At 38.8% G+C, this 26070-nt stretch overlaps 1 protein-coding gene and 1 long non-coding RNA gene across 2 annotated transcripts in view; both read right to left on the minus strand.

The window, feature by feature from the left end:
- brinp2 (bone morphogenetic protein/retinoic acid inducible neural-specific 2) overlaps nucleotides 1-26070 on the minus strand; it is a 114642-nt gene that overhangs the window by 64922 nt on the left and 23650 nt on the right. Inside the window, exons 2-3 of the mRNA XM_034888870.1 lie at nucleotides 11424-11614; nucleotides 7457-7638 (exon numbers count right to left, since the gene is read on the minus strand). Coding sequence (XP_034744761.1) covers nucleotides 7457-7638; nucleotides 11424-11614 — 373 coding nt within the window. The remainder of the gene's footprint in view (nucleotides 1-7456; nucleotides 7639-11423; nucleotides 11615-26070) is intronic.
- Nucleotides 16217-23651, minus strand: LOC117954845. Its single transcript, XR_004658903.1, has 3 exons — nucleotides 23629-23651; nucleotides 22864-22865; nucleotides 16217-16311 (listed from the first exon to the last, which is right to left on the minus strand). It is a non-coding gene; the product is annotated as an uncharacterized LOC117954845 (long non-coding RNA).

The following is a 26070-nucleotide window of genomic DNA, read 5'->3' on the forward strand; positions in this document are numbered from 1 at the left end:
ATTGTCTGGCTGAAGTTTCCCTGCTGACTTTGGTTCTGGAAACCGGCAATGCTGTGTTAAAAATACTCTGCTTTCCTGTGCGTCATACACAGACAGCTCCTTTCTCATTTCCAAATAGCAAATTTCACACAGGTGTTACAGAGGGGCTTTTTTCATCTTACAAAACTATAGTCTAACTAAATGTGTGATTGAAGTTTTTCCACTTTATTGCTGGAGATAAAGATAATGTATTTCACTCCCTCCTACGCAGTGCTACAGCAACACACAGCCCAGAGGCATACATGGACACGGGTCAAGTACATCCCACTCAGTGTCGCTTCCTCTTGGGTGATGAGTTGATCTGGCAGAACACGGCGCGGCAGGTGGCTTGCATAGCAGAGATCCTCATTTAGCAGAAACATGTAAAGGCTGCTCCTCTCCAAGTGGGAGGGGTTGTGTGTTTGTTGTCTTTGTCAGTTGTTCTATGTGCATGTGTGTGTGTGTGTGTGTGTGTGTGTGTAGGTGGGTGTGCAAAAACACTGGGTATTTGCATTTGCTGAGAAACTGGACTATCTACCACCTTTTCACTCCTTCGAGGAGGAAGCTTATTAGGTTTCTATGTGCATTTTTATTGCATCTGTTATCTTCAATGTGATATTGAATTATTATTGCTAATAATTCAATAATAAACATATGTTTCATCTTACTCTGCATTTCAGTGATGTTACCTTTATCCCCGTTGGGGGCAATTTGTTTCACAGCCAGCAGAGAATAACAGAGAGCAGTAGAGATACACACAAACATAACATGCAAATGTACTGCATAATGTGTACATGCATAATATTCATATTCCTATGGTCCAATTTACATCAAGGTATTAATGAGACTAATGCTAACAGGAACAAATGAGCTCATAAAGCTCTTAGTCTAAGAACTCTGTACCGTATACCTGAGACCAGATGGCAGCAGCCTGTAGTGACCCGGGTCAGCAAGGTTAGCTTTGGCTGTCCTCTGGCCCTGTATAGGAGTGGTAACTTCTCTAACTTAAATGTTGCTACACGTTCTCACAAGGCTGTTTAGTCAGTGCTTATTTTTTAAAATAAGTAACCAAACCATGTAAAGAGAAAGATAATATAGACTGGAGAAAACAAAAATAAACATTTTCATGAAGCTAGGAATACTGTATGTGTATGTGTATGTGTGTGTGTGTTTCTGTATTGTGTTCTTCTCCACACTTGGTGGGGTATTGGTCGGGATCCAATGATGTGCAGTGTCGAATTTGGTGCAATTTGTAAAAGTGACACTTAGATATAAATAAACTGCTAATAAAACTAAGCAACCGCACAATAAAGATAAAAAAAAAACGCTAAGCAAAGAGGCTCTCAGTCAAGCATGTTGTCCGCTGCGGGTTACTGATGATCATTACGCCCATCTGGAAACGAATCCCTCGGCTAACTGCTTTACACCATGTATGACTGCTGGACAAAGTCTACTAACTATACACCAAGAAGCACGAGCGGATATCCTGCATGAACTTTGTCACCGTGCCACTGCAACTCACAGTTTGTAAGTTTGCCAAACTAACCTAAAGAGCTCATATTGTACTTTTTGGCTTTTCCCCTTTCCATTATTTTGTTATATATCTTTTTTGTGTGTGCATGTTATAGGTTTCCAAAGTGAAAAAGCCCAAAGTCCACCCAAAAGGGACTTACCATCTCCAAGAGAAAACCAGCCTTCACTTCCGTGACAAACGTGCGTCACTTTGTAACACATGTTATAATGCTTGCCTAGCTGCTAGCGTGGAACAACCTCATACAATTATGAACCTGAAAATGAGCATTATATTAGGATTTTAATACTAATGACATTACTTAACTAAATCCATGCTTAAACGTATAACTTATACCCGCTGTGGGTATGTCAAGCAACTATGCCTGTTTGGAAAAAATACCTGCGCTGCAGTTTTAATTTCATTTTGTAACAGAAGTATTGAAAAAATCACAACTTTATTTTGTACAACGATGAAAAAATCCCCTTTATCTAAGTGGGAATGCTGCAAGCAGTCCAAAGCTAGCTGCAGCTAGCTAAACGGCTAGTTGGGGGTAGGAGCTGCGCAGACTCTCTTTTTTTTTACCTTTTGAAGCTAGTTTCCATGCCATGTCATGTTTAATTTAACCTATATTTTTTTATGTGTGTTTAGTTATATGATCTAGGGAATGGGTTTCTTTTTGTGATTTATAGCTAGCTAGCTAGGTCAATGAATAACCGATGATAGTTAGCTATGTAGTTGGGTAATCATCGTGTTGACATGTTAGCAGGAACAGCTTGTTAGCACGGTGGCTAGCTGGTGAGGATACTTTTATTATTATTTATCACTCATCTAAAACAGAAAGGCATTACATACACATGCTTATGTTGGTGAGGATTAGTCTGCAGATTGTGTATGTGAGAACACAAACTCAAACGAACAGTACGAGTTTAGCTTGCTGTCTGTCTACAGCATAGTAGAGTATGACGTCATGTGCTAAGGGTCTATGCAATAATTGTCACACACAAGTTTTAATGAAATGTTTTGTCTACCGAGGTTTTTATTTTGTAGTCATTCGATGCTTAAACCTTAAACATGCTTGTGAAAGTCACCTTCTCTCACAGTAACCTTCCACGTCAGAGGCTCAGTCATGTTTAAAGGTGGAGAATTGGCTTTCAGACAGGGTGACTGACGTCCCCGGTTTTTGGGAACAGTCCCCGGTTTTGGTGACCTGTTCCCAGCTGGATCTGCCCCCGGAAATGTCGCCGGTTTTTACTGTGAATGACAGACCCAAAATTGGAATGAAAGAAAAAAAACACTGACCAAACGTAGCCGACACCCAACACACGCAGGCTCAGGACAGCCAGAGCGCTGCTCCGAGCTCAGAGATGTTTTAACAAGCCATTTTTTCCGATGCTAAAATTACTGATCATTTACATGGAGTCTGGTGGGTTTAGCAAACTCCATTTCGCGAATTTTCAGACACAATATTAATCTGAGCCTTTTAGTAGCAAAACAAGCACTTTTATTAACGTAAATACAAGATGGACAATTATCCTATTAACTTCCATTGTAGCTTGTTTCCCTGCTGCCGACTGCAGCGATCTCGTTTAATACTGCATCAATGTCAAAGGAAAATATGTCCACAATAGTTTTTATTGTATCCAATACTCAATGAGCCGTTGCAGAAACAAGCCTGAAGCAATAAAGCCAAAGCTGTCAGATAGATGTAGTTCAGTAAACGTTACAACATTCCCCTCTGAGGTGTAGTGGAGTACAAGTTTGAAGTAGCAGCAGGTGTGGTTCTAGGATCGGACCTTTAGGGGGGCTCAGCCCTTAATGGAAACAGCTCTATGTCTAATGTCCCAGTTGTAATAAAAAATAAAAAACAAATATGACATGTTTTGGATGTATATACGCTTCTGAGCTGAAAATGTCACCGGATTTTGTCTAAGAAATCTGGTCACCTTATTCTTAGAACATAAAACATGAGGTGGTCAGATGTAATGTGATAAAGTAGGTGAACAGCCTACATGTGTTTTGCGTAATTACTTGAAGTATGTCTCATTATATCATGTGTATACATACTAAATTCTTTCTTTGGCCATTTTTTTAGCACTTTTTTCTTGCCTAAGCTCTAAGTTGTTGTCCATTATCCTATCCTCTTTCATCAGTCTGTTTTCTGATTTCTACTATTAAACTATTAAATATAAATCAACAAATTCTTTTAAATTGATTATTAACTTAGCAGAATCGAGTATCAAATTGTTCTAGAGAGACTCGTGATGCTTCTAAGGATTGATTATTCCCCCCCCCCACCCCCCCTAAAAAGCACATATCACAAGGTTGGTGTGGGCTTATCTTAAGGCATTAAGGAGTTAAACTGTTTTAAGAAAATCTGTTTTGTTGCATTACATCATTAACATGCAACTGTGTGCCGCTACATATTGTATATCTAATTCCAGATCTAATTAGATCATTTTGTCATTAGGGGAAACTAGTGGTGTGAAGAAAATGAAAATTCAAGCGTGGATTCCTCTTGAGTTATTGTGATAAACGACATCTGGTGTAAAACAATTTGGGGGCGTTTGTTGATACATGTAATATGGAAAAAGTGTCATTGTCCTTAGATTTAGAGTATACAAGTTGAAATGTTTGCATTTTCATACAACACATGTGGCTTTGGATGGCAGTTAGACATTGTAATTTTCTTTTCTATATAATTAGGTTTTTCTGGGCATATCCAACTAGTTGGAGACCCTGGGGTTGACCCAGAACATGCTGGAAGTGGCTGAATATGTCATGTGGCTTGGAAATGATTTGGGATTTCTCTACATTGGGAGGGATATGATTTGTTTCAGAGGTTTCTGATAAATAACATCTGCATAATGTAATATTGGTGGTAGAAGCTGTGAAAAATCCTTTTCCTGACCTCTAGTGTAAAACAGTTGTGTAAATGGTCTAGCTACACCGCTTAACAATTTTGAGATACGAGAAATAAAAAAAAGCTGTGGCTTGTTTGTATTTCTTCAAACCAATCATAACCGTTGTGGACGGTGCTAAGCCCTGGATCCAGCAATGGTGCCCTTGCAAGATAAAAAACAGAGATAGTGGCCGAAGATCAGGCTTTACACCAGCGATGTCAAGCCGTTGAGGGAATCAGCTACTAACAAATTGTTTGCACATTTAATACTTGGGGCATAACCTGACTATTTTGGAAATAAAGTCATATCTAAGGCAAGGTGCCAATCAACAATCATCATGGTCATGGTTACTGTGCGCATTACAGTGGCTTTCTGGCTTGCTACTTTACATAGTAGCACTTCACAGTAAGCTTCAACTCATTGCAATTGTACCAAGCGCCGGGGCAGCTGCCTGGTTTATAATGGTTAATTACTAACTAGCATTATAATTATTACTATATCACATGCATTTATATTTAAGGATATCCCCATTTCCCACTACTTTAAACATGACTTACCATATAAAAATGTTTTGCAACTTTTTAATTCTTCTTTAATTTTGTATGACTATCTTACCTCGTTTTTCATTACACTAGCAAAAGGCTCCCCTCAGACCAGCAGTGAGCAGCCGCATTTGTACAAAGTGTGTTGCAAAAAGATATCACATGATGGATTGAAACAAGACTAACTAATGCGGAACGCAGATCTTAATGGTGGCCATTTACTTACTTACAATTATTGACTACTTTGCAAGAGATAAGGGATTGCTTTTGTACAACAGTCACTCATAAGCTTCTCCCCAGACACAAATGCATCAAACTGAGCAAGATTTCAGCTCCTAATTAATTTAGGCTTAGCAGGCAATGTTTTTTTGGCCTAATGCTGTTATGAAATCCCACATTAATATTTAAAACTTGTGTTTTCTGTGATGAAGCCTGTCAATAAATAAACAAAAACTATTGTATTGCATTTGAGTATGCAGAGGTCTGTTTTTTCTTTTTTAGACTGAGTACAGCCTGCACTGCAGCAGCCGTTGTCTAGATGCTGTTTTCTCTCAGATTTCCTGCAGTGCAGCTTATATGTTTTAAAAACTACTTCCACTAATCAAACATTTCATTCTAGGCAAAAGCGATTTCCCAGGCATCCTTTGTGTTTCCCTAATATCATGTAGAACCATGCAAGGCTTTGTGAGGAAGTACATTTCCAAGCAATCAGGTGCTCCAGTGTCCCTTTTAGTGTTACTCTTGGCAAGAACATTTTTCAATCTCACCTATGCATACGGCGTTTCCAGTGATGGCACCTTATTCAAGGTACACACAAATTTGACACCAAGCAATTACTCATTTCAATCCAATTTGCTATTTAAGTTGAAGCACGAAAGCACTGTCCACCCACCCACACACCTGCTGTCATTGCATAAGAACCAACAGATCTGTTGCAATGTGAAAAAAATATGTACCTCTCGATTATGCTTTGCTTCCAATCGTCAGGAGGAACAAAACAAAAAAAAGACTTAAACAGGGTGAAACCAGACACAGGGGATAATGGGACTATATGCTGTTCTTTGAGTGAATTTTCAACAAAACTGTTTCTCTTTTTGCAATTAATAATGTAATGAGCTATAAAAACCAGGTGGGAGATTTTGGGTGAATGGCGACCAATTATGTCAAGGCATGTCAATTGTTAAATGTGCAGGTAAATAAAATGAACTATGAGAAGAATTAAATTACTTGCTAAAAAAACAACAACAACAAAAAAACAGGGGGTCTGGTGAGTCCTCCGCCAGACATATTATTTTCTGTTTGAATCCCATTTCCTGCATTTCTACATATATTTACAGAATATTAGTATAGAAAACCCAGGAAAAAATTAAGTTGAACATAATGATGAATACAGCCAGAAAGAATAAACAATGTATAAGAAAAAGATGATGTTGTTTAGCATAGTTGCCAACCGCCAAGGCATGAGAGAATCATTTCATAGAGTCAAAAATGTTCACAATTTGAAAGTGGGGGCACACTAACAGGATTTAAAAGTGGGTTGGGACATGACCCCCCCCCTCCCCCCCCCGTCCCCATTGGAAATTACACCCTAGCCTACAGTGAAGGAGAGCACACACGCCTGTATCCAAGTCCAGATGGCTTACAGTAGAGTACAGTATGAATAAATACACTTTTCCCACTGAGACTTTAAAGGAACTTGACATTTGCCTTGCTTTACCTCTGTGCTTTTAATCTAGCCTGCCATAAAAGAAAAAATATCCTCGCGAGCTCTCTCTTTTGAGCAATGCAGACCTTGAAAATAATCTTTTAAAAAGATTGTTTGTCAGCATACATTGGGAGCAAGCAGAGCTATTTGTTATAGGTGCAGCGCGGGGTAATATATCCAAAAGAGACAGTTTTATAGGTGCATTAATGTTTGTGCATCTACCTTGATGGGTGGTTGTTTGTGGACCTGGAGAACTGCAAACACAAGTCTACACGAAGAAACTTAACAGTGTGTTGGTGCTACATGCTGAAATGGACATTTTCTAGCTCTGTTTAAAAGTAGGGGTGGGAATCACCAGAGGCCTCATGATATGATAAAATCACAATACATTGATACTGCGATTTTAAATATATTGCAATATTGTGCGATATATTGAAATTTAGTACCTTTTTACCAACTTCAGATTATTCCCAATTTCAAATGAAGTCCCCAAAAGGACACTTTGTCAACATCCGTTTCATAAAAAAAGATGAATTTTTCTCTTTGATTATCTCACTTAAATTTCATTGCTACAAAATGGGATTGTCAAGCAGACAAATGGACCAACATAACATAACATAACTTTTCTTCATATATAATAATAGATACTGTGTATTGCCAGGGAAAATATTGTGGTACTGTGCCTTATTGATTCCTCCCCCTACTCAAAGTAAAGTACATGTATCCAGATTAAACTGTGTGTAGGCATGGTCACTCTCTATGTACATGTATACAGTACCTTGATGGCAGAGGTGGCAATCTGGAGGTGGTGCAGTCGCCTTAGGGTGCTCTCTCGATCCGTGAAGTAAGAAGCGGCCAGCTGATGGAGCAGCTCCAGAGACACCACCGAGCTGTTGCCGTTACCCTCCGACTTCTTATTCAGCTTCTGCTTGTCCAGGAAAATGGTCAAAGATTCCTCTCCTGTGGATCAAAAATTGATCAATGACTGTTTTTAAGTCACCATAAACCTGCACACAGTAATGAAGAAAATAAAAAGGTTTTCAGGTTGCTTTTAAACATGGACACAGTTGTGATGGACACGCAGCAACGCATGCATGCACGCACACATGCACGCAGGCAATTAAAGCTAAAGTTGGAAGCTTTTATAAAAATGTACTTTTTATCATATTTGCTCCAACTGTATCAACATGAATCAGATCATCCGTGAAAACATTATGTTCCCTGCCTCCTCTGCCAACCAATCGGATCCGAGGAGTGTCTAACACAGTGTCAATAACTGCTTGTGAACTGCAGTGAGACTGTCAAAATAGGCGGCACTGATCAAATATGAATCAAGAATATGTTACTGCATTGCCAATATCTTGCCTCAGATTTTTTCAGAAACATATATTTTTTGTGTTCTGTTATCTTTAAATAGAAAAAGTCAATAAGACAGGGCAGACTTTTGATTAGTAAAATGGCAAGCGCTCTCTGTAATTTAAAAGGAAATTAAAGATTTCCAATATTGGAGGGAATGATAATTTTGTGTATGATTCTTGTCATTTTCATTGAAAATTATTGACATAAAAAAATGAAAATAACACTGAGTTTTGCGAGGCTCTGTACCAAAAATAGACTTTTTCTTTATTCTGCAGGAGCTGATTTGTAGGTTGGGACGTCTCAGCAGCACCAACATACTATTTTTGCCTTTAACAAATGTTGCACCGCCCCTGTGATTTGAACATGCACGTGTCCATATTGCCATATTGATAAAATTGCGATTAATTGTGCAGCTCTAGTGTTAATCCTAATGTCTAAATATACACACTGTATATAATTCCAGTATTGTAGTCTATGCGATAGAAAGGTATAAGTAGTATACTCACTCAGAAAGCTCCAGGATTTCCATATACCTACTTAAAAATGCCCAATGACACGCAACAACATACTTTCCATTACTGTGGAAAGTATGTCCACAGTAAAAATTTACTGTGACGCACTTTGTGATTTTTTACCTGTGAAAGGTGCTATGCAAATAAACCTTACTTACTTACTTACTACATTATATTTTTGATATATTTTTAATCGTTAGGGCTGAACGATTTGCAATAATATCGCGATATGTTAAAACGTGATTTACAACGGAAGGATCTGTTAGCAACCATTAGCTCTGATTAGCGGTTACCTCTGGATGTTAGCTAGTTAGCTAGCTCCATGAAGATGTGGAGCGGAGGAGACGGAGGGGTAACAACCTGACTCTGATAAATGACGTTCAGGGAGCTTTCACAGCAGCCTCGCCGCATTGTTTCAACAGGTTTATGAGTACAGTTAGTCCCACGGCAGGACCACCAGCAGCATGCTACTTCTAGCGTAACGATAGCCTCACCGAGCAAGTGCACCGTTGATGCTTTCATGCAGGCAACTTCATGAGGGGGAGGGGCTGGAGGGCAGCTCCCCCGTGTGCGCTGGAAAAACAATACACCGTTGTGTGTATTTGTGACACGTGCGTATATATACATGTACACACATACATATACACACATATATCTATAGTGTCTAGTAGGTTCAAGAGAGTGTTTAAAAAGTGCAATGTTTACATATGTTTATTACAGTAAATGATGTAATGTTTATTAAAGTAAATGATCTGAATACTACTGTGGTAAAGCCACATATTTGTTTCTATATTTCTGCAATCTGCTCTTTAGTTTGTATGATTTGTTTCTGATTTTCAAATGAATGTTTACACCAGACTTGGTCAGTGCTCAATATTCTGTTGTGTTTGAAGTAGTTATATGAAAGATGTCATTCATATAAATTAATGCAACACCTAATTTCATCATCACATACAGGCGTCCAGGAAAGAACACTTTGTTTAATCTATCTAATACTGTGTTGTTAATACTATACAATGATTTATGGCTTGTCTTTGTTGAATAATACAGAAGACAAAGAGCTTAAAAAAATAATCACATATTAAATAGCAATTTCAATATTGGTGAAAAAATCACTAATTAGATTATTTTCAAAAATCCAAATTCCGGAAATTTAGTCGTTGATGCTCAAAACCTCCCTGGGGGAGGACACCTAGACCCCCCCCCCCCCCCCCCCCCCCCCCCCCCCCACTATAATATGGCCCCTTCCCCAAAAGGCAAATTCTGGCCAATATACAGTACAGTATACACAATACATCAGACTACACCACTGTATCATTATTTATAACTACTACTTTCTTACTCCTGCTTTCTGTCCTAATGTAAATATTCGAGCTAACTAGTCATGCTCATTGGTGTAGTGTAATTAAGAGGACAGAAAAGTAGAGACCAAATTATGAACACGGCTAAAATAAATCTTGAGTTACTCCCTATCCAAGTCCTTTTTCAGTTGATTCTTTTAAACTGTTACTTAAGTACTCATATTGATGAATATGTTTATTTCTCCTTTGCATACTTGTTTGCATGTAACGGAAGCCTACTTTCACTTGAGTACAGTGTTTGGCTACTCTATCCGCTCGCCTGCATTCACTGACATGTGGCCTTCCCCTGTTGTGCCCTAATAGTGAAACACGATTATCTAATCACCATCAAATGTGTGACTAGGTTGTGGCCTATGAAACATATCAGTGCCTGTGTCTTCCTATGCTTGTTGATCTTGAAGCTATAATTCACAACTCAATGTAACTATGGCTGGTGAGAGAGCCATAAAAAGCATGCGAGAAAGAGATGAAACAGTAGAACAAAAGGGCAAGAAAACGAGATTGAGGATGTGTGAGTTTGCCCAGACAGTCTAATCAGTATGCAGACGGGCTCAGCCCATGTATATGATGCTGTCAGTTACATTACTGAGTCTAACTATCAGTCTGCCACTGCATTCATCTCTGCTCTTTCTCCCATGCTGACAAAGTTTAGCGCAAAGTTAGTGTGGCTGGGGATGCAAACCTAACACATGGCTAAAATACCAGGAAGGATGATTAAAAGACTGCAGAAGAAACAGGACTTGTCGTCCATGTGGACAACGTGTGAAGGAAAAGTAGCCGATGTGGCCTCTTTTAGAAGACGTATGGGCAACATTGGCTTTAAATGATAGTGGATGTCCTAATTTAAAGCCCATTATATCTCTTATAAGTGAGTATCCCCTTCGATTTGATTTCATGCAATCGGTGTATATTAGGACTTTACAGATAGTATCCTGGCCTTGTAAATCTCCCCCTCTGATAAAATGAATGCCTAGATGTTGAGATGTTTATACTCACTATAAATCTTCTACAAGTCCCTCAAAAGAAAAAAAACAGCCGACTGTAAAAATGTACTAATGTACCTGTAGTAAGCCGTGTATCAATAACACAAGGTTGTCACTTTGAACCCAACACAGGTCTGAGCCGTGTTTTGTGAGGCACACACGATCGATACCGCTGGCGATTCTGTTTTGTGAGTTACTTCTCTCAGAGGAGATCAAGGGTAAAAAGAAATCCAATAAAAAAGAGACTGTATGCTGAGAAACGGGTCAATTCAATCCTTCTGCTTTGTAAGCCTCTTGTAGCTGCACGCAATGTTCATCAGAGGGAAGGATGAGTGGAAATTTACTGTGGAAAACAACCTTGGTTTAATGTTGCAGGTGCTTTCCACTAGACATTTTTTCCTTGAAAAAGCACTAACATAGGCTGAAACTCCTCTGAGACCTCAAATGAGCAGCTCTCTATTTTTGGTGTGTCCCGACATTTTCCTAACCCGAGAATAAAGGCGAGTGTGTCACCTGCAGTCCTTCCTTACCTCCCAGGGTAGCAGAGACTAGGAAGTGGGTCCCATACTTCTTGATGAGGTTTTCGTTGATTTGCTGCAGGGTTGGCCGTCGCCCCAGTAACCGCAGGTTGCGTAGAAACTCTGGTGCTAAGGGTAACGGAGCTTTGAGGAAATCTCTCTTCTCTGTTGCCAGGCTGTTCACCTTCCAGTGGCTGAACTCCCTGAAAAGATGGATACATTACAAGGTTGTCATCACGTATCAACACATTCACACTCACAATGGGTCTGAACAGGTACTTCAACAGGTGGGGATAAAAAAGGGGTTAAAGGTGCTAGGTACTGTCCAATTGAATTGTCTCAAATGTGTGGCCATTATTTCCCCTATACCCTATTGATTTGTGACATGAAATTAGGGGGTCCGTTTACTCTTGTTATTTCCATTGTGTTGTATTAGAATAAAGTCAAAGAATCCACAATATATGCGTCACCATAAGCGTTAGCCACAATGTGTCTTGGGTTTACAAGCAAATCAGGGTCGGCCCTAGCCTGATCATACCAGACTATCGTACATTTAGATTTGTACAGAGAGTCTGGCTACTCTTCAACTTCCTTGAAGGCGGGTTCTCTGTGGAAGTTTGAAACTATTGGATCTGCCATAACCCATCACTAACATTTGGTCATGACGTCGACTTAGCATCGCTAGCGTTGGCCTTAGCCAACTCCTTCACCACTAACGGAGCGAGTTGTAAAATCAAACTTTTCCCAAACCCCGTGTGGAGGAAGGCCACAACATCACGGCCACCAACAAAACTCAGCAAAGATTGTTCTTGCTCAGGCTTTACCTTCTGGATATTCGTCAGCGTTACCACAACGGATCGAATGGCATCACTCGCATTTCCGCCGCCATTACGATACTACAACTCAAACTAGCGCACAACGTTATCGTTCTCGGCCACTCCCTCTGTTTGCCGATTGGACCGGTAAAGATTTGACTGGAGAAAACCTGTGAATATACCACACACCGAGACATAATACTAAAGGAAAAGGAAAATGTAGTACATAGGAGGTTTGGTTGGCTCCACTCATGCTGAGTAAGGGGTGGTGAGGCTCCTGAAGCCCATATTGGAATTTATAAAAAACATCAGAGGAAGAATAATGTTTGCAACCCAAACACATAGATGACTTGTCTAGATGGACTTATACCCACTAAATCCAAGCCGTAAAAGGCCGGGCTGTCTGTAGTCTCAGATATAGTCTTGTCTTTTTTCACTTTTATTTCCATGATGGCACTGACAACACTTTCTTCAAAACTAAATCTGGCATAATGTATTTTATTTGATGCTGGCATAATGCATTTTATTTAAAATATTTTGTGTGTGTATGTTAACAGTCCCATTACAATATGACAACCCAAGATGTGTTAGTTTATCTCTCAATACTTTCTCTCCTATTCTACTTCCCTACTCTGTTTGCGGCTTAGATCAGTCTATTGAATTCTACTATTATTAGTACTATTAAGGTAAAAAAAATGTAAACACTGTTTTTATTGATTTTTAGCATTACTAAAATTAATGTATAAATGAATCAAAAGAAAACTGACAAGACACTACTTGTCAAAATACCAAAACAGTGGTATGAGCCTGTAAATGAGCATTATGTGGGACATATTCATTACTGCATATCTAGTGCACCTGGTTTCCCAGCTGCCCAGACAAATGGCAGGCAGTGACAAAGACCTCATTTCAATTCAACTGGTCAACAGAACTCAGTGACGGAGGGAGAGATTAGTCTGGAAAATTCATCCATTTCAAGTAGCTGATCATCTTTTCATCGCTTCACTCCTGCCTCAGCGGAACCCCAAGGTATGTGAAGATTATGTAAATACCAGCAGAGAAGTACAGATCTGCCTCGTCTGCATACATTTGCTGGAAACACAGGAGGCGTTGAACATTAGCACTATGTATGGATTCTCTCTGAACAAACTACCAGCAGTGAAAGTGTTTTTCCCATGAGTATACTCTCTAACTCGCACACACACACATACACAGAGGGAGGTACATATACTGTATCATTGTCTCCGTTCCTTGCTGGCTGCTCTTACAGTGCCGTTTTGTGTTGAATAGTTTACTATTACAACACCATGCTGTAATTATGCTGTTGAGAGCATTACAACAACACAGGGATACATACAATAGGCCGAGAATAATACACAATACATACGCATAGGGTCATTCAAATGTCGCCACTGTAAAGAGAGCAATGGGCTGTAATTAGTTTGTAGTTGCTGCGTTGCATATTAGTCTTCAAAGGGAAGCTCAGATTGGTAACCATTTAGCTCAACCATGATAAAGCTTCCCACAGAGGGAATGGCCCCCGGGAGGCTATGGTCAAACTAGTGCTTCATTAGGAGTTTCATTCTCACATAATGCACCAATTAAAGTCTGTAGCCTGGCCGAAGTCACAGTGCAATTTGTACAAGCTCTCATTAACTCCGGCCACATTGTTTGTTTCGTTTTTTTGCATGAAAGCAGGGCATTTGGGGAAACGGACTCTGAGGGCAGAGTTTGGAGCTGTGAGCAAAATGTGGAACCAAAAAAGGATAATTAGGCTGAAGACACAAGAGGAGCATAAGCAACCTTTGCTTTCTCAACGCCTATCTGTTTGCTCCTCCCCAGTGTGGAGCCATTAGTTTATTCATATCATCCGGCACACTGTGAATGTGAACAGTCTCTTTCAGTTACAGTTACATTATTTTCAATAAGGAAAGAAAGAGTGCCCAAAAGAGTGCTTTGATTGTTATTCAAGCCGTTATAAAACAATGTAAATATAGTGTTACAACTAAAACACACACACACACACACACACAAACAAACAAATACTGTGTGTTCAAGTGCACATTCCTGGATTACTTTGTAACATAAACAGCTTAATTTTGTCAGTTTACCTGACAATGACTGTGACGGATTATAACTCGATTGACTTTGTAACTTTGTGATAAAACCCAGTCTCATTGCACTATAAACTGCTGTGCAGTATTTTGATAAGCCTTCAAACTCATTGATCGGTTACTCAAACTGCACTTCCTGGATCAAATTTCGTCATCTCACATGTCCCTGAAACTAATCGTGTAATTCAGGACTGAAGGTCCCTGTTCCCAACCCGTCTTGTTTCTGTCTCACTGGTGTGTGTTTTGTGTGTGTATGTCTGTCTGTCTGAGTGTGTGTGTGTGTGTGTTGCTGCCGTCTTGCTGCTAACTTGGACCCTACCTACAGAACCAGCACACCTCTCCCACTCGGGGCCAGATTGTTGTTCCAGTCTCAGTGGTAGCCACGCTGAGGCCTATAGCAGTAGTATTATTTGAGAACAGTATTCCTTGTGTTCTTGTTTTCCTAGTTAACGCTTGTTTGTGCCTGTGCTTGCAGGATTCTTGTCTGCTTGCCTTTTCTCAGCTGCCAGTCCGTCTGCCTGCCAATAATCTCTCCCCTGCTTCTTTCAGCCAGCCACGCCACCGCGCCGACAAGCCACTCTCCATTCCAACATTTCCATACATCCCCACTCTTCAACCCGTCTCCGTCTACAGGCACTACTGCAGTACACTAGTCTAACCTCATCTGCCTCTTTGTGCTCTTTACTTGGGTCCAATTACATTGAAAATACAAAGACACTTGAATGGACTGGGAGTACAGCTTTACCTTTGTTTTGAAATGTACTGTATCTTTTGATCAAAAGTTAAACCGAGTTGGGCATCTAGGTTCGGCCTCACCATGTTCAAACCAGAGTTGTCTATATGTCCAAATGCTCTTAATTATGGTATTTTCTTATTGCAATGTGTTTCTAAAATAATTACAAAACTAAAAGGTGAGCAGATGTAACATAACTTCTATTAAATGCTAATACATAAATGACATTAACAAATATTTGCGTAATAAAAACGATGCTACAATCATAGGCTCCCTCTTTTACATACACCCTCTTTCCTTTTTGTTGCTCTTTACTATGATTCATGTTGAAGGCAATGGAGAAGACATCACTGTCTTGTGAATATCTCTGAAAGCCCACTCCTGCCATATGAGTAATAACTGTAATTTTTTTCAGGGCCACCTACTCAATCTACAGTTTAATGCACTTTTCTTCTACCTGCCTAGTATACCCTTTTATTACAGTCAATCCATGAAATCTTACTCTATCCAGACAGACACCTTTATCATCACTCACTTCTCACTGCAACAGTGTAGACCAGCCCCTTGCTTTTTGTTTTTGCTACTTTAATCTTCACACAGACCCTGCTTTATGATGACTGCTGCAAACATACGCCTGCTTGTTTTTCAACTGCCTGGATTTACATTACAGCAGGAAAATGATTATCTATAGTCTATTTCAATCCAATGCAACGGCTCTGCAAGAAACACCATATTTGTGAAGTGTATGCCATTCATCTGTCTTTGAGACCATGTCGGTGAGAAAATGTTTGAGTGGACTTTGCATTGGACTGAATTAAATTGAAAGGGGAGGGTTACTTTAGCAACAGAATCACCAGCATTCTAAATAAAATGGTTAATCCAGCAATTTAATTTTGCACTTTAATAAAATAGTAAGTCAGTAAAAACAATGGACAAAGTCAAGGTTGCAGAGTTATCCAGACTTTAAGTCCCTAGTATCGTCAAGATATAAAAATGATATATACTACACCTCCCATAATGCAACGCGTATCTCTTTTTAGACACTTCTATGTAAAACCTAGGTTCTCAAGCCCACAATCTCTTTTTCACATTCCCAGTGCTGTTGTACTAGATCAGTGTTTCAAGTGTGCCTAGTACCCCATGACCAGCACAAAACCTTTTGGGTAAAAACATAATCTATATAAAGAGGTACAATGCAGCGCCGACAGTGATAGATTTACTAAACAACAACATTGTAACTGAAAACATTTAAAATGTTTAGAATCCATTACTTAATAAATGTACTATTAGAGTATGATTATTTTAGGAATTACGTATGACATATTTTTAAATGAGCATTTTTGCGAAACCTTCACGTACCCCTGCAGTACTCAGTACCCCTAGGGGTACACGTACCCCCCATTTGAGAAACACTGTACTAGAGTACTTCTTACAGTCACAGTAAGCTATGGGAACGCGTGTGGAATGTGTTGGACAGCAATTTTCTGAAACACTATACTGCAAACCATTTTCTTCAGAAGTTGAATGATCTTTGTATATCACAATATTGGGGAAAACCCAGACATTTTATTTTGCCGTTGTCATTTGGCAGAATTTCTACGGAAGATATTATGTTCTTCGGAATAAAAAAGATTCATAGATAACATATTTGAGTTGACCTAGGTGTGTAGGCAAATGTGTTTTTTATCAACTCTGTTAAAGAACCAACAAAGGGAAATGTATTTATTGTAAAATTATTGTATCTATGTTATATCTAATAATGAACAGTGAACACAAATGTCTTCTTTTCTTTTTTGAAACATTGCCTTAACTTGTTTTGTTGGCAATGATTTGGAGAGTTTGTAAAAAACGAAAGCTCCTGCCAGGGACGAGGAACACATAATGTTTGCACTGCAGCGGGGGAAAGCTGATCTTGATATATAAAATCAGAGATGTTGCACTTTAATACTTAGGCTTCTGGTTTTAGATGTTACCAGGGTACTGCTTCTTCCAATTGTAGGAGCAGTGAGGAAAGGGATTAAACCATTCAAGGTTGACAAAAACAGTGCTAGTAATTTTAATTTGCCCCATAGCAGAGAGAAAGATGGAATCAATTCATATTTATTTGACACGTACTTTATTATACAAGTATAATGTGGCTTCAAAGGTAACATTGCCATGATCCAAGACTGCAATTAAATTATGTTATGTTATGTGCTGGAAAGAGCAATATATATGAAATTCAATAAACGTGTGCAACTACTGTATGTATAAAAATATTTAAAATATTTCAATCACAGAGACATGACCATGGTGCAGTATAGTGGCTGAATACTTTGTAAGTAGTTACCAAATTGAACACTATGATTCTACCTGTGGTCATTTAAAAATCAACACCAACACTATCATCTTCACCACCTTATACTGCCATATGTACCATATAGTCCATCTATTGTTCAGAGACTTTATTGATTATAAAAGCATCAATATTTATTATTGTACTCAGTCAACAGCTCATCCTAGACTAACTGCGCTACTTCTCAGAAATCAGTGGTACAAAACCACTCAATGGGAATGGTATCCAAATGAAGCTTCATGAACCATTAGTTTTATTTGTTGACCCCACAAGATGCCGCTCTTGGTTTAGAGAAAAAGGCTTAAGGAATGGAATCATCTAGTGGGCTCAGAAAATGGTTCATGAAGCTTCATGAAACTTCATTTGGCCAACACAACTCAATGCCAGGTCTGCAGCTCTGCCTTAAAGGTCCCATGGCATGAGAATTCCAGGTTGTTTTAACATTAATATAACTTAATATGACGTCATAAGGGGAAAGGTTACCTTGCCTTTCTCTGCTCGGCCCACCCAGAGAATTTGGCTCGCTTATGAGAAAGAGAGACATCATGTCTTGCAAACAAGCAAAGCTTGGCAGTTGGTCAAGGCCCCCCCCCCCAAATAGCATTTAAAGCTACAGACACAGAAATGGCACATCCTAAGGGAAGCTCTTTGAGGGAGTGGCTCTTGTGGCTGTAATTCTGCACCAAGGCTGAATTTTGGGAAAGATACCTCAGATACAGTATTAGGGGACCACTAAGGCCTATATGAAAGAGACTTCAGATACAGTATTAGGGGACCACTAAGGCCTTTATGAAAGACACTTCAGATACAGTATTAGGGGACCACTAAGGCCTATATGAAAGACACTTCAGATACAGTATTAGGGGACCACTAAGGCCTATATAAAAGCATCCAAAAAGCACCATGTCATAGAATCTTTAATACTTTGTGTACATTGTTTTTGCTCTGTACAAAACACCACAGCAAGCAGCACAAAGAATAAGACCAAAAATGTACAAGAAATGCATCCTGGAATATTATTTATAGGGTTTTACAGATTTAAATGAAAGAAAATGACCAAAGTCATGTAAATGTTTCATACAAATACAGCTATATTTAGTATCAGCAGCACTTACATGACAAATATCCCACACAAAAGGTCAATCTCATTTGAATGCGGCAAACTATAACAATTAGTTTGCAGCTATCACATGCATCAGCAGGCATTAGTTTAAGCTTAGTGTTTAGTCCAGCGAGTCGCAGGATGGCGGCCAGCGGCTGCACACTGATTAACTGGAGCTGATTTAGACTGATGTGTTTTCTGAGCTGCTCTACAGTGACTGAGCACGGGGAAGGAGAGCTGACGGTGACAGGCCGAAAAGCATGCACAGTGCATCATTTACTTTTCTCCTCGCTTCGCTCTCAAAGAGTTAACGGTGAGAGTGTTGGCTGACTATTTGGCTAATGATGATAGATGGTGTTAATTAAAAGGTTTTAACACTGCACTGATTGCACCTGCAGCTCTGGCAGACTGTTTTGCTGAAGCAGGGGGAATATTTTCATTTTTTTTTTGTTTTAATTTTGAACAGGTAAAAAAGGAAAGAAAAAGACAACTCTGCCTACGCTGAAATTTCCCTTGGATGTTTTTTCTGGCAGCATGTTGGAAAATAACACCTGGATGTTATTAGCTGTCAGATTTAGAGAGAGCTACGGACCACTCTCAGGGCGAATATATTTAGCAAACCCTTCACATCAGTGCAGCTGTGTGGAGAAGAGCAGTGCTTTACTGTAAATCTCACATATATGTCATTATTTACGACATTCAAATGATTTTGATCTTAACTTGTTTGCACACAGCAACAAATTCCCTTTTGTTTGATTCTTCTTATTTTCAAAATATCGAGAGGTAAACACAAAATTAATTTCATCACTGCTTGTAAACACACATGCACATCCTTGTTGTGGCTTATGGCAAGTTCTAGACTATACAATGGGGATCTGATCTGAGTCCATCAGCGGCTTATTTTAAATCCCTTCACTTTTTTCTTTTTATCATTTTATTATTGTCACCACATGATTTTATTTCCTAAATGTCTCATATTGGCTTTTTATGTGTAGTCCTTTTGTTTAATTCATTGCCATTTTAATTTGTTGATGTTATTGTGTGATCTGGTTTTACTGCAGTCCTGGATTGGTTGCTCCTATTATAACCATGGAAAGTACTTTGTTTTTTTAAAGTGCTGTATAAATAGTGAATTATTATCATTGTTGTTTTTTGTTGTTATTGTTATTATTATTATTATAAAATAGCAAGTAAAAAGTAAATTTTCTTAATGATTCAGTCTTTTTTTAATTTCTTAACATTTTTATTTTTTTAAATGCTTTGTTCCTGCTTAATCCTGATGATTTTATCACTTTTTTCCGTAAAATAAGTTACTTTTGATGCAGGGAAGTTCTGAGTGCTCTGGGTGTTTGTTCAGTCACATGTATGCATCATAAACTGTGGATTAGGCTTAATCCTTAAACTCTGGTAAAGTTAACGTGAACCTGCAATAACAGATTTGTTTGGCCACTTGGAGGCAGCAGAAACAAGCTGTGAACACCACTTTGACATATTGTCACATTTTGAGTTGCTACAGTGAACACACGGTTAACCATTTACATATCAAACAAACAACATTAGCCTCCATTTCGAGTCAAGTTTTGTCAACCTGATGAATATTAGTCCAATATTCACTCTCCGTTTTGGTCTCCACCAATCCCTAAAAAGAAACCAGGCTCTTTAGCTGCAATGCTGCACTGTACTCACTGCTGTTAAGCTCTATACAGCCAAGGGGAGCTGCAAATTAATGGAGCAGATGCATTGTCACATTGTTTTTGTATTGTCAGTTGTTAAAACTTTTTTAAATATAGCTGCTTTAAAGACGAAAAAAAAAAAACTTTTCCAAATCATAATCCTGTTTCCCTGTGTTGATTATGTAATTCTCTCGGTTATGTTTTTGTTTCTAACAAATATGTCAGATATAACAAGTGTGTCCCTCTCTTTTCTAAACCCCTAAAACATTAAAATAATTTTCACTGTGATTTTACCACTATGCCTTACAGATGACAGATGCTGTAAATTGTAAATCACACTGATTCTATTTTCATTTTGACACGTGTGATAAGGATTCAGCAGTAAACATGCATCAATGCCTACCTGGCAGGCTGTGGGCACTGTTTCCTGTGAGCCAGTAACCCCACTGCCTGATTATGCATCCATCTAAACAATCTAAGTAGTCAACAGAGCAGCCAACCACACAACATTTTCTCATCTCAATGCTCTCCCAGGCCTTCTCATTGAACCCTTGTTGTTTTATGAATGAATTACTGAAAAGTAGACAAGTAAATGAGGTTGAGAGTGTCATAAAAAGGAGTCAAAGACAGAAAGAGGTACTGAACCCCACAGTACACCACAAACCTATAGATTCTGAGCTTTGAGTCGTGATGAGAGGTTTATGGTGTACTTTATGATGAGCAAATTTACCAGAATCAGGCACAACCTAACCTATTTATAACAAGTGGCCCACATATGTACTATTTTGGACTAGTTGGTGGTTGGTGGCGTGCACAACCTTCATGTGTCTCCATTAAAAGTGTGCTTCACTGCTCACAACCAATCCTCCATGGAAATGAGCCTTGATCCTTCTGAAGGAGGGGGTGATACTTTCTAAATAATTCATTCAAAATGTTTTTAATGTGCTCAGGGGAACCTGGTTACTGCAGCAGAGACGATACAGGAAAAACAATAAGTAAGAAGTGACAAGGACACTATTGCAAGTAATTACAACTGCTGAACATACCAATACAAGAATAGTAGTTTTTTTTCTTTGAGATTTGTTTTTAACCTAAAGTCACAGTAATCTGGGTGTTGCTGCTGTATCCTTGAACAAATTTGACTCGCTTCATAATTTTTTTTCACTGAGAGTGGGATTTCAATACGGTTTACTATTATCTCCTACTACTAAATTTGAAAGTGGCTACCAAAGAATTTGATTTAGCATTTTTAGCTCATTACAAATCACATATACTTATACATATGCGGCTGCATGCCCTTTAGAACACTGAGTGCATTTTGTCTACTATTTAAGGCAGAAATCTGCTTTGAGTTTTTGCCCTGAGGTTAACTTTGATCAACTTTGACAGGCAAGTTGTCTCTGTTGACCACTTGCATCTGTTTAGACAATGCTAACCTTTGAGGGAACAGAGGCCTGGAGAGGTAGTGGCGTACCATTCTTATTCACATGACCCTAGTCAGTGTCATGACTCCAAAATAGGTATAATTGGACTTATTGTCTGATAAGCGACCAAGCAACCTACTGGGACATGAAAAAGGTCAGTCTGAAATTCATTCTTATATCTGGCATCAGAACCTTTTGTCTGTTGATGCTTTGATAATTATTTCTGGTTGATGAACAACTCTTCAACACTGTTTTGATGGTGCAGTATGTGACCTGAGTGAGGGACTAACAAAGCTTCATGAACCATTTATTTTATTTTCTGACCCCACTAGAAGGGCTCTTTGTCTTTTCCTTAAAACAAGACAACGTCTAGGGGGGTCAACAAAAACAACTCATGGATTATGAAGTTTCATAAAGCTTTGGCCATCTCTTTATACTAACCCTAACATTATGTTTTGTTTCCTCAATAAAGATGGTTGACAATGTCATATAACGACCTGCAACTATGTCCTGTAGTGACTAATCTTTGAAGTGTTTTATTCAAGCGTCTTTAAGCAGGATATTAATTTAAACTAAAAATTAAGAATAAACAAAGAGCGCAATCTAGTGTGGTCAACAAATAAAACTAATGGTTCATTAAGCTTTATTTGGAAATCGCTACATGACCTATTTGGCTATACTTTACATCACATCAGTTACAACAAGGAAATCTGGAAGAAGCCTTATGGATGATGTCTTTTTAAGAGCTTGATATCACTAAATCTCACAAAATTGCTTATCTGATCATTACAGAGCGCATCAGGGCACTGTTTAGTCTGTGAATCCTGGTCACAGAAGTTGGAGCTGGTTTTAGTTCTAAAATGTAAACTACCTGTTAATTACTCTAAAATGAAAACATTGCTAGCATTAGGACTGAAACGTCTATTACTTTTAAGGAGTTCATGTTCATGAACATGGACGCTGAACATTTACGTTGCCACATAACATTTCTCAAACTGTTTTGTCAAACACTCAACCAAAGGTTATCACTTCTAAATGGTAAAAAAAGTTAAACTTCTCTTCAACAAGGGCTGTTTCACTTTTTCAGCCTGAGAACCAAAGTCCATTCTCTGGTCCTGGGATCTGAGTTCATTAAAACTCCCTCCTGTCTTTTGGGAGCTCACTAGAAATAGACCCTTTACCCAGCCTGGAGGGTGGAAGCCAGTGCATGTTTTTTTTTAACGATGTCTGAGTTGGTCCCACTAGAGTCATTATACATCTCCTGAAAAGAATTAAATTGGAAGCTGACTACTGGGGACCATGGATGTTGATCCCATTATGACAGCTAATGGGAGCTGTGTCATGCAAAGCTAAAGGTTATTTGTAGACAAGATGACCGACCACTTCATGACCGATTCAGTTGCATTTTCAAGTAAGCATAGTAACGTTTGTTAAATAAGTTTCAAGTATAGAAGTTTAAAGTATATATTATGGAGGGGAAGTCAAACCAATTTAATGTGTGAAAATGTTAAATTTGCAGTGTGTCCTAAATCTGTAAAAGACATCACCTGCCTACTTACGAGGCTGGCGTATCTAGGTTGAGTGTCTCTGTCAGCTATTTTTAAAATTTGTCATGCTTCAGCTAACTCTTGTTGGCTTAAGAAACCACACTTTATACACTATATGTCTAAGGCACTACTGAGATTTAACGTGATTGCCGAAAACTGAAGGAGCCAATTCCAGTTCTGGGCTTTAGTAAGTAAGTGCAATGAATATATTTGTACAAGGCTTGTAAGTTGAAACTTTAGTTTTAAAGTTGAGAAGTAGTGAAGTACTCTATTTGATGGCACTTTTACTCGTATTTCGAAAGGAAATGTTTGACAGAATTTTTCAGTATTGTACACCCCTTGAGTTGCTTTTTCTAAGCCAAGTGCCACGTAAGTAGCGCAAAAACATTTTTGGAAGAAAAAAAAAGTCTGTATAAAGAGGTCCAATAAAGTGCCAGCAGTGCTAGATTCACTAAACAACAAGCTTTTTTAAACAAAAACATTTAAATGCTACATTTCAAATATTTAGAATTAATCACTTCATTCATCATTGTACTATACTTATTTTAGGAATTATACACATCTGCAGTATATATTAGCATATAACATATGATCCATTGTAAAGCACAGTCAAATAAACCATCCAAAAACATATCTAGTAGTTAAAATGAGGTCCACCTTAAACAGGTACAAACAATGCTCTTAGCCGTGGTAATTAATACACCCCCCCATTACTAGACAAAATGACGCGGTTTTAACACTTCAATAAGGTGGTGCAATGGTCGCAGCTTGGGTTTAGGCGACAAAACTACTTAGATGAGTTAAAAAAAAGGTTGCAAATGTACATGATGTGATTACACATGTGACAGAAAGCATAATTACAGTTGCTCCGTAATTACTATGGCCACTAGAAGGCGCCACCTAGCAACAAAGGTAAATATGGGTTATAATTGCTGATTTTACAAACAACCTATGGGGTCTCCTAAAAGTCCGATTGAAATGGTGATGAAATGTCAATGTTGTGCTCTCAACTTGTTTCCGCCGCAAGTTTATACTTAACAGAACTAACTAAAATAAACAAAAGAACCATCTCTATGATAACCGTCTCTATTTTCCTATAATTACTACCAAATTAGTTCTTTCCAAGAAAACACACACACACACACACACACAGTTCACCTTTTACACTACCTATTGATTATTGCCCAATCTGTTAATTACAACAGAAATACCTTCCTCTTACAGAGAAAATCTAGTAATTCTGTCCACTTGATCTCCAAAGAATCTGTGTACGCTTGCAACTTCTAATGACTTACAAAGATACAAAACAGCTCCAAGTGTACAGTACGCGCTATACAGGATTACTTTATCGACAGGAATCAATGGGTCAAACTGCAAACAGCCACCCACAAATAGTCTATAAACAACGCATCAGGCTGTCTTTCAGATTTCAGATAACAGAACAGTTAAAGTTACTCAGGCTACGAAATAATACAATAGTTCCTCCATTCAGTTAGGTCTAAGCAATGCACCCAAAGCTCCTATCCTTAACAAACCATGAATATCGGCTTTTTCAGTCTCTCTACTGCTGGCTGTTCCAATTTAACGGGAGAGAGGAACAAGAGGGGTCAGGATCGTGACCGGCCTCTGACGAGCTGTTACCACCACCATCTTCAGCCAAAGAGGACATTATTTCTCCAGCTCCTTCTTGCGTTGTCACCCCGGCGGGAGGTGTGCTAACGGGGCTTGCAATAGGTGAATTGGTCATGCTATTAATGTCATCACTACACAATTTCTTAGTTAAACCAAAATGAATTAAACTGCCTTGTTTCCTTTGCAGAATGAATTTCAAGGACTTTGTTGCCAATTAATGGCATTCAACGTTTATATTTTTTTGATGAATCTTTGAGTTAACATGTACTAAATATGAAGTGAATTTGCACTGCAGCACCGACACGCCTTGATCATGACAAGAATGACAACAATAGCATGTATATTTAAATCGCCATCATGCATGAATGAATGATTTTACACATAATAATCCACGATGATCACACAATGATAACACAAAACAACACAATATTTTTAGAGACCCCCTAAAATTTTACATATCACGTTTTCGGGGGAAACCATGTCTTAGCAAAGGGAGCCGAGCTCCCCTAGCTCCCCCGTAGTTCGCACCCTGGTGGAGTTGACATAATAGTAATAATGGGACATTTTCCATAAACGTACCACATGTACAACGCAATGCACTGGAATATGTTGAGCTTAGATACAAAAACGCAGAACAAAAACCAGGCAGATGGATGTGTTGTGGAACATATGAATGAAATGACTGCATGCCCAGAGCATTGGTGTGTGTCCTTTCTCCTCATAAAACTGCTTATGCTGTATACAGGAATAAAGTTACAATTACAACATATGGTACAACAAATTGCAAATTGCAGTGCAAGATTCTTGTATTGGCTGAAAAGGCTGAGTTTATATAAAGAATTTACAGTAACAGAAAGAATGCTGCAGTGTGGTCTTCTACACTAGCTCCATTTCTAGATACTAAAACAATACAGGCTTGACGTGGAGTTGATTTAATAGCACACCAAGCTTATTTCAGTGTAACTTTAAGAGAGGCTTTCTGAGCACATTTTGCAAAGGGGGCTTATAAAAAACAAGCTAACCCAGAGGATGCATGACACGCTCTGAATCTGCTCTCCAACCTACCTGCCTTCCTGTATTAGTATCAAACTGGAGAAATCAAGCAGCTGAACACCTCACTTTCCCTGTTAAATTTCTCTTAGCTATTTTGAGAGGCGAGCTGTAGCTGTATCTCCTCGTGTGTGTGTCTGTGCGTGTGTGTGTGTGCGTGCGTGTGTGTGTAGGTGTGACAGAGGCCGATGAGTCATATTTCCCTTCAAAACAAAAAATAATTGTTTGGGTTTT

Source organism: Etheostoma cragini, chromosome 12 (genome assembly GCF_013103735.1).
Source record: "Etheostoma cragini isolate CJK2018 chromosome 12, CSU_Ecrag_1.0, whole genome shotgun sequence".
Lineage (NCBI taxonomy): Eukaryota > Metazoa > Chordata > Actinopteri > Perciformes > Percidae > Etheostoma > Etheostoma cragini.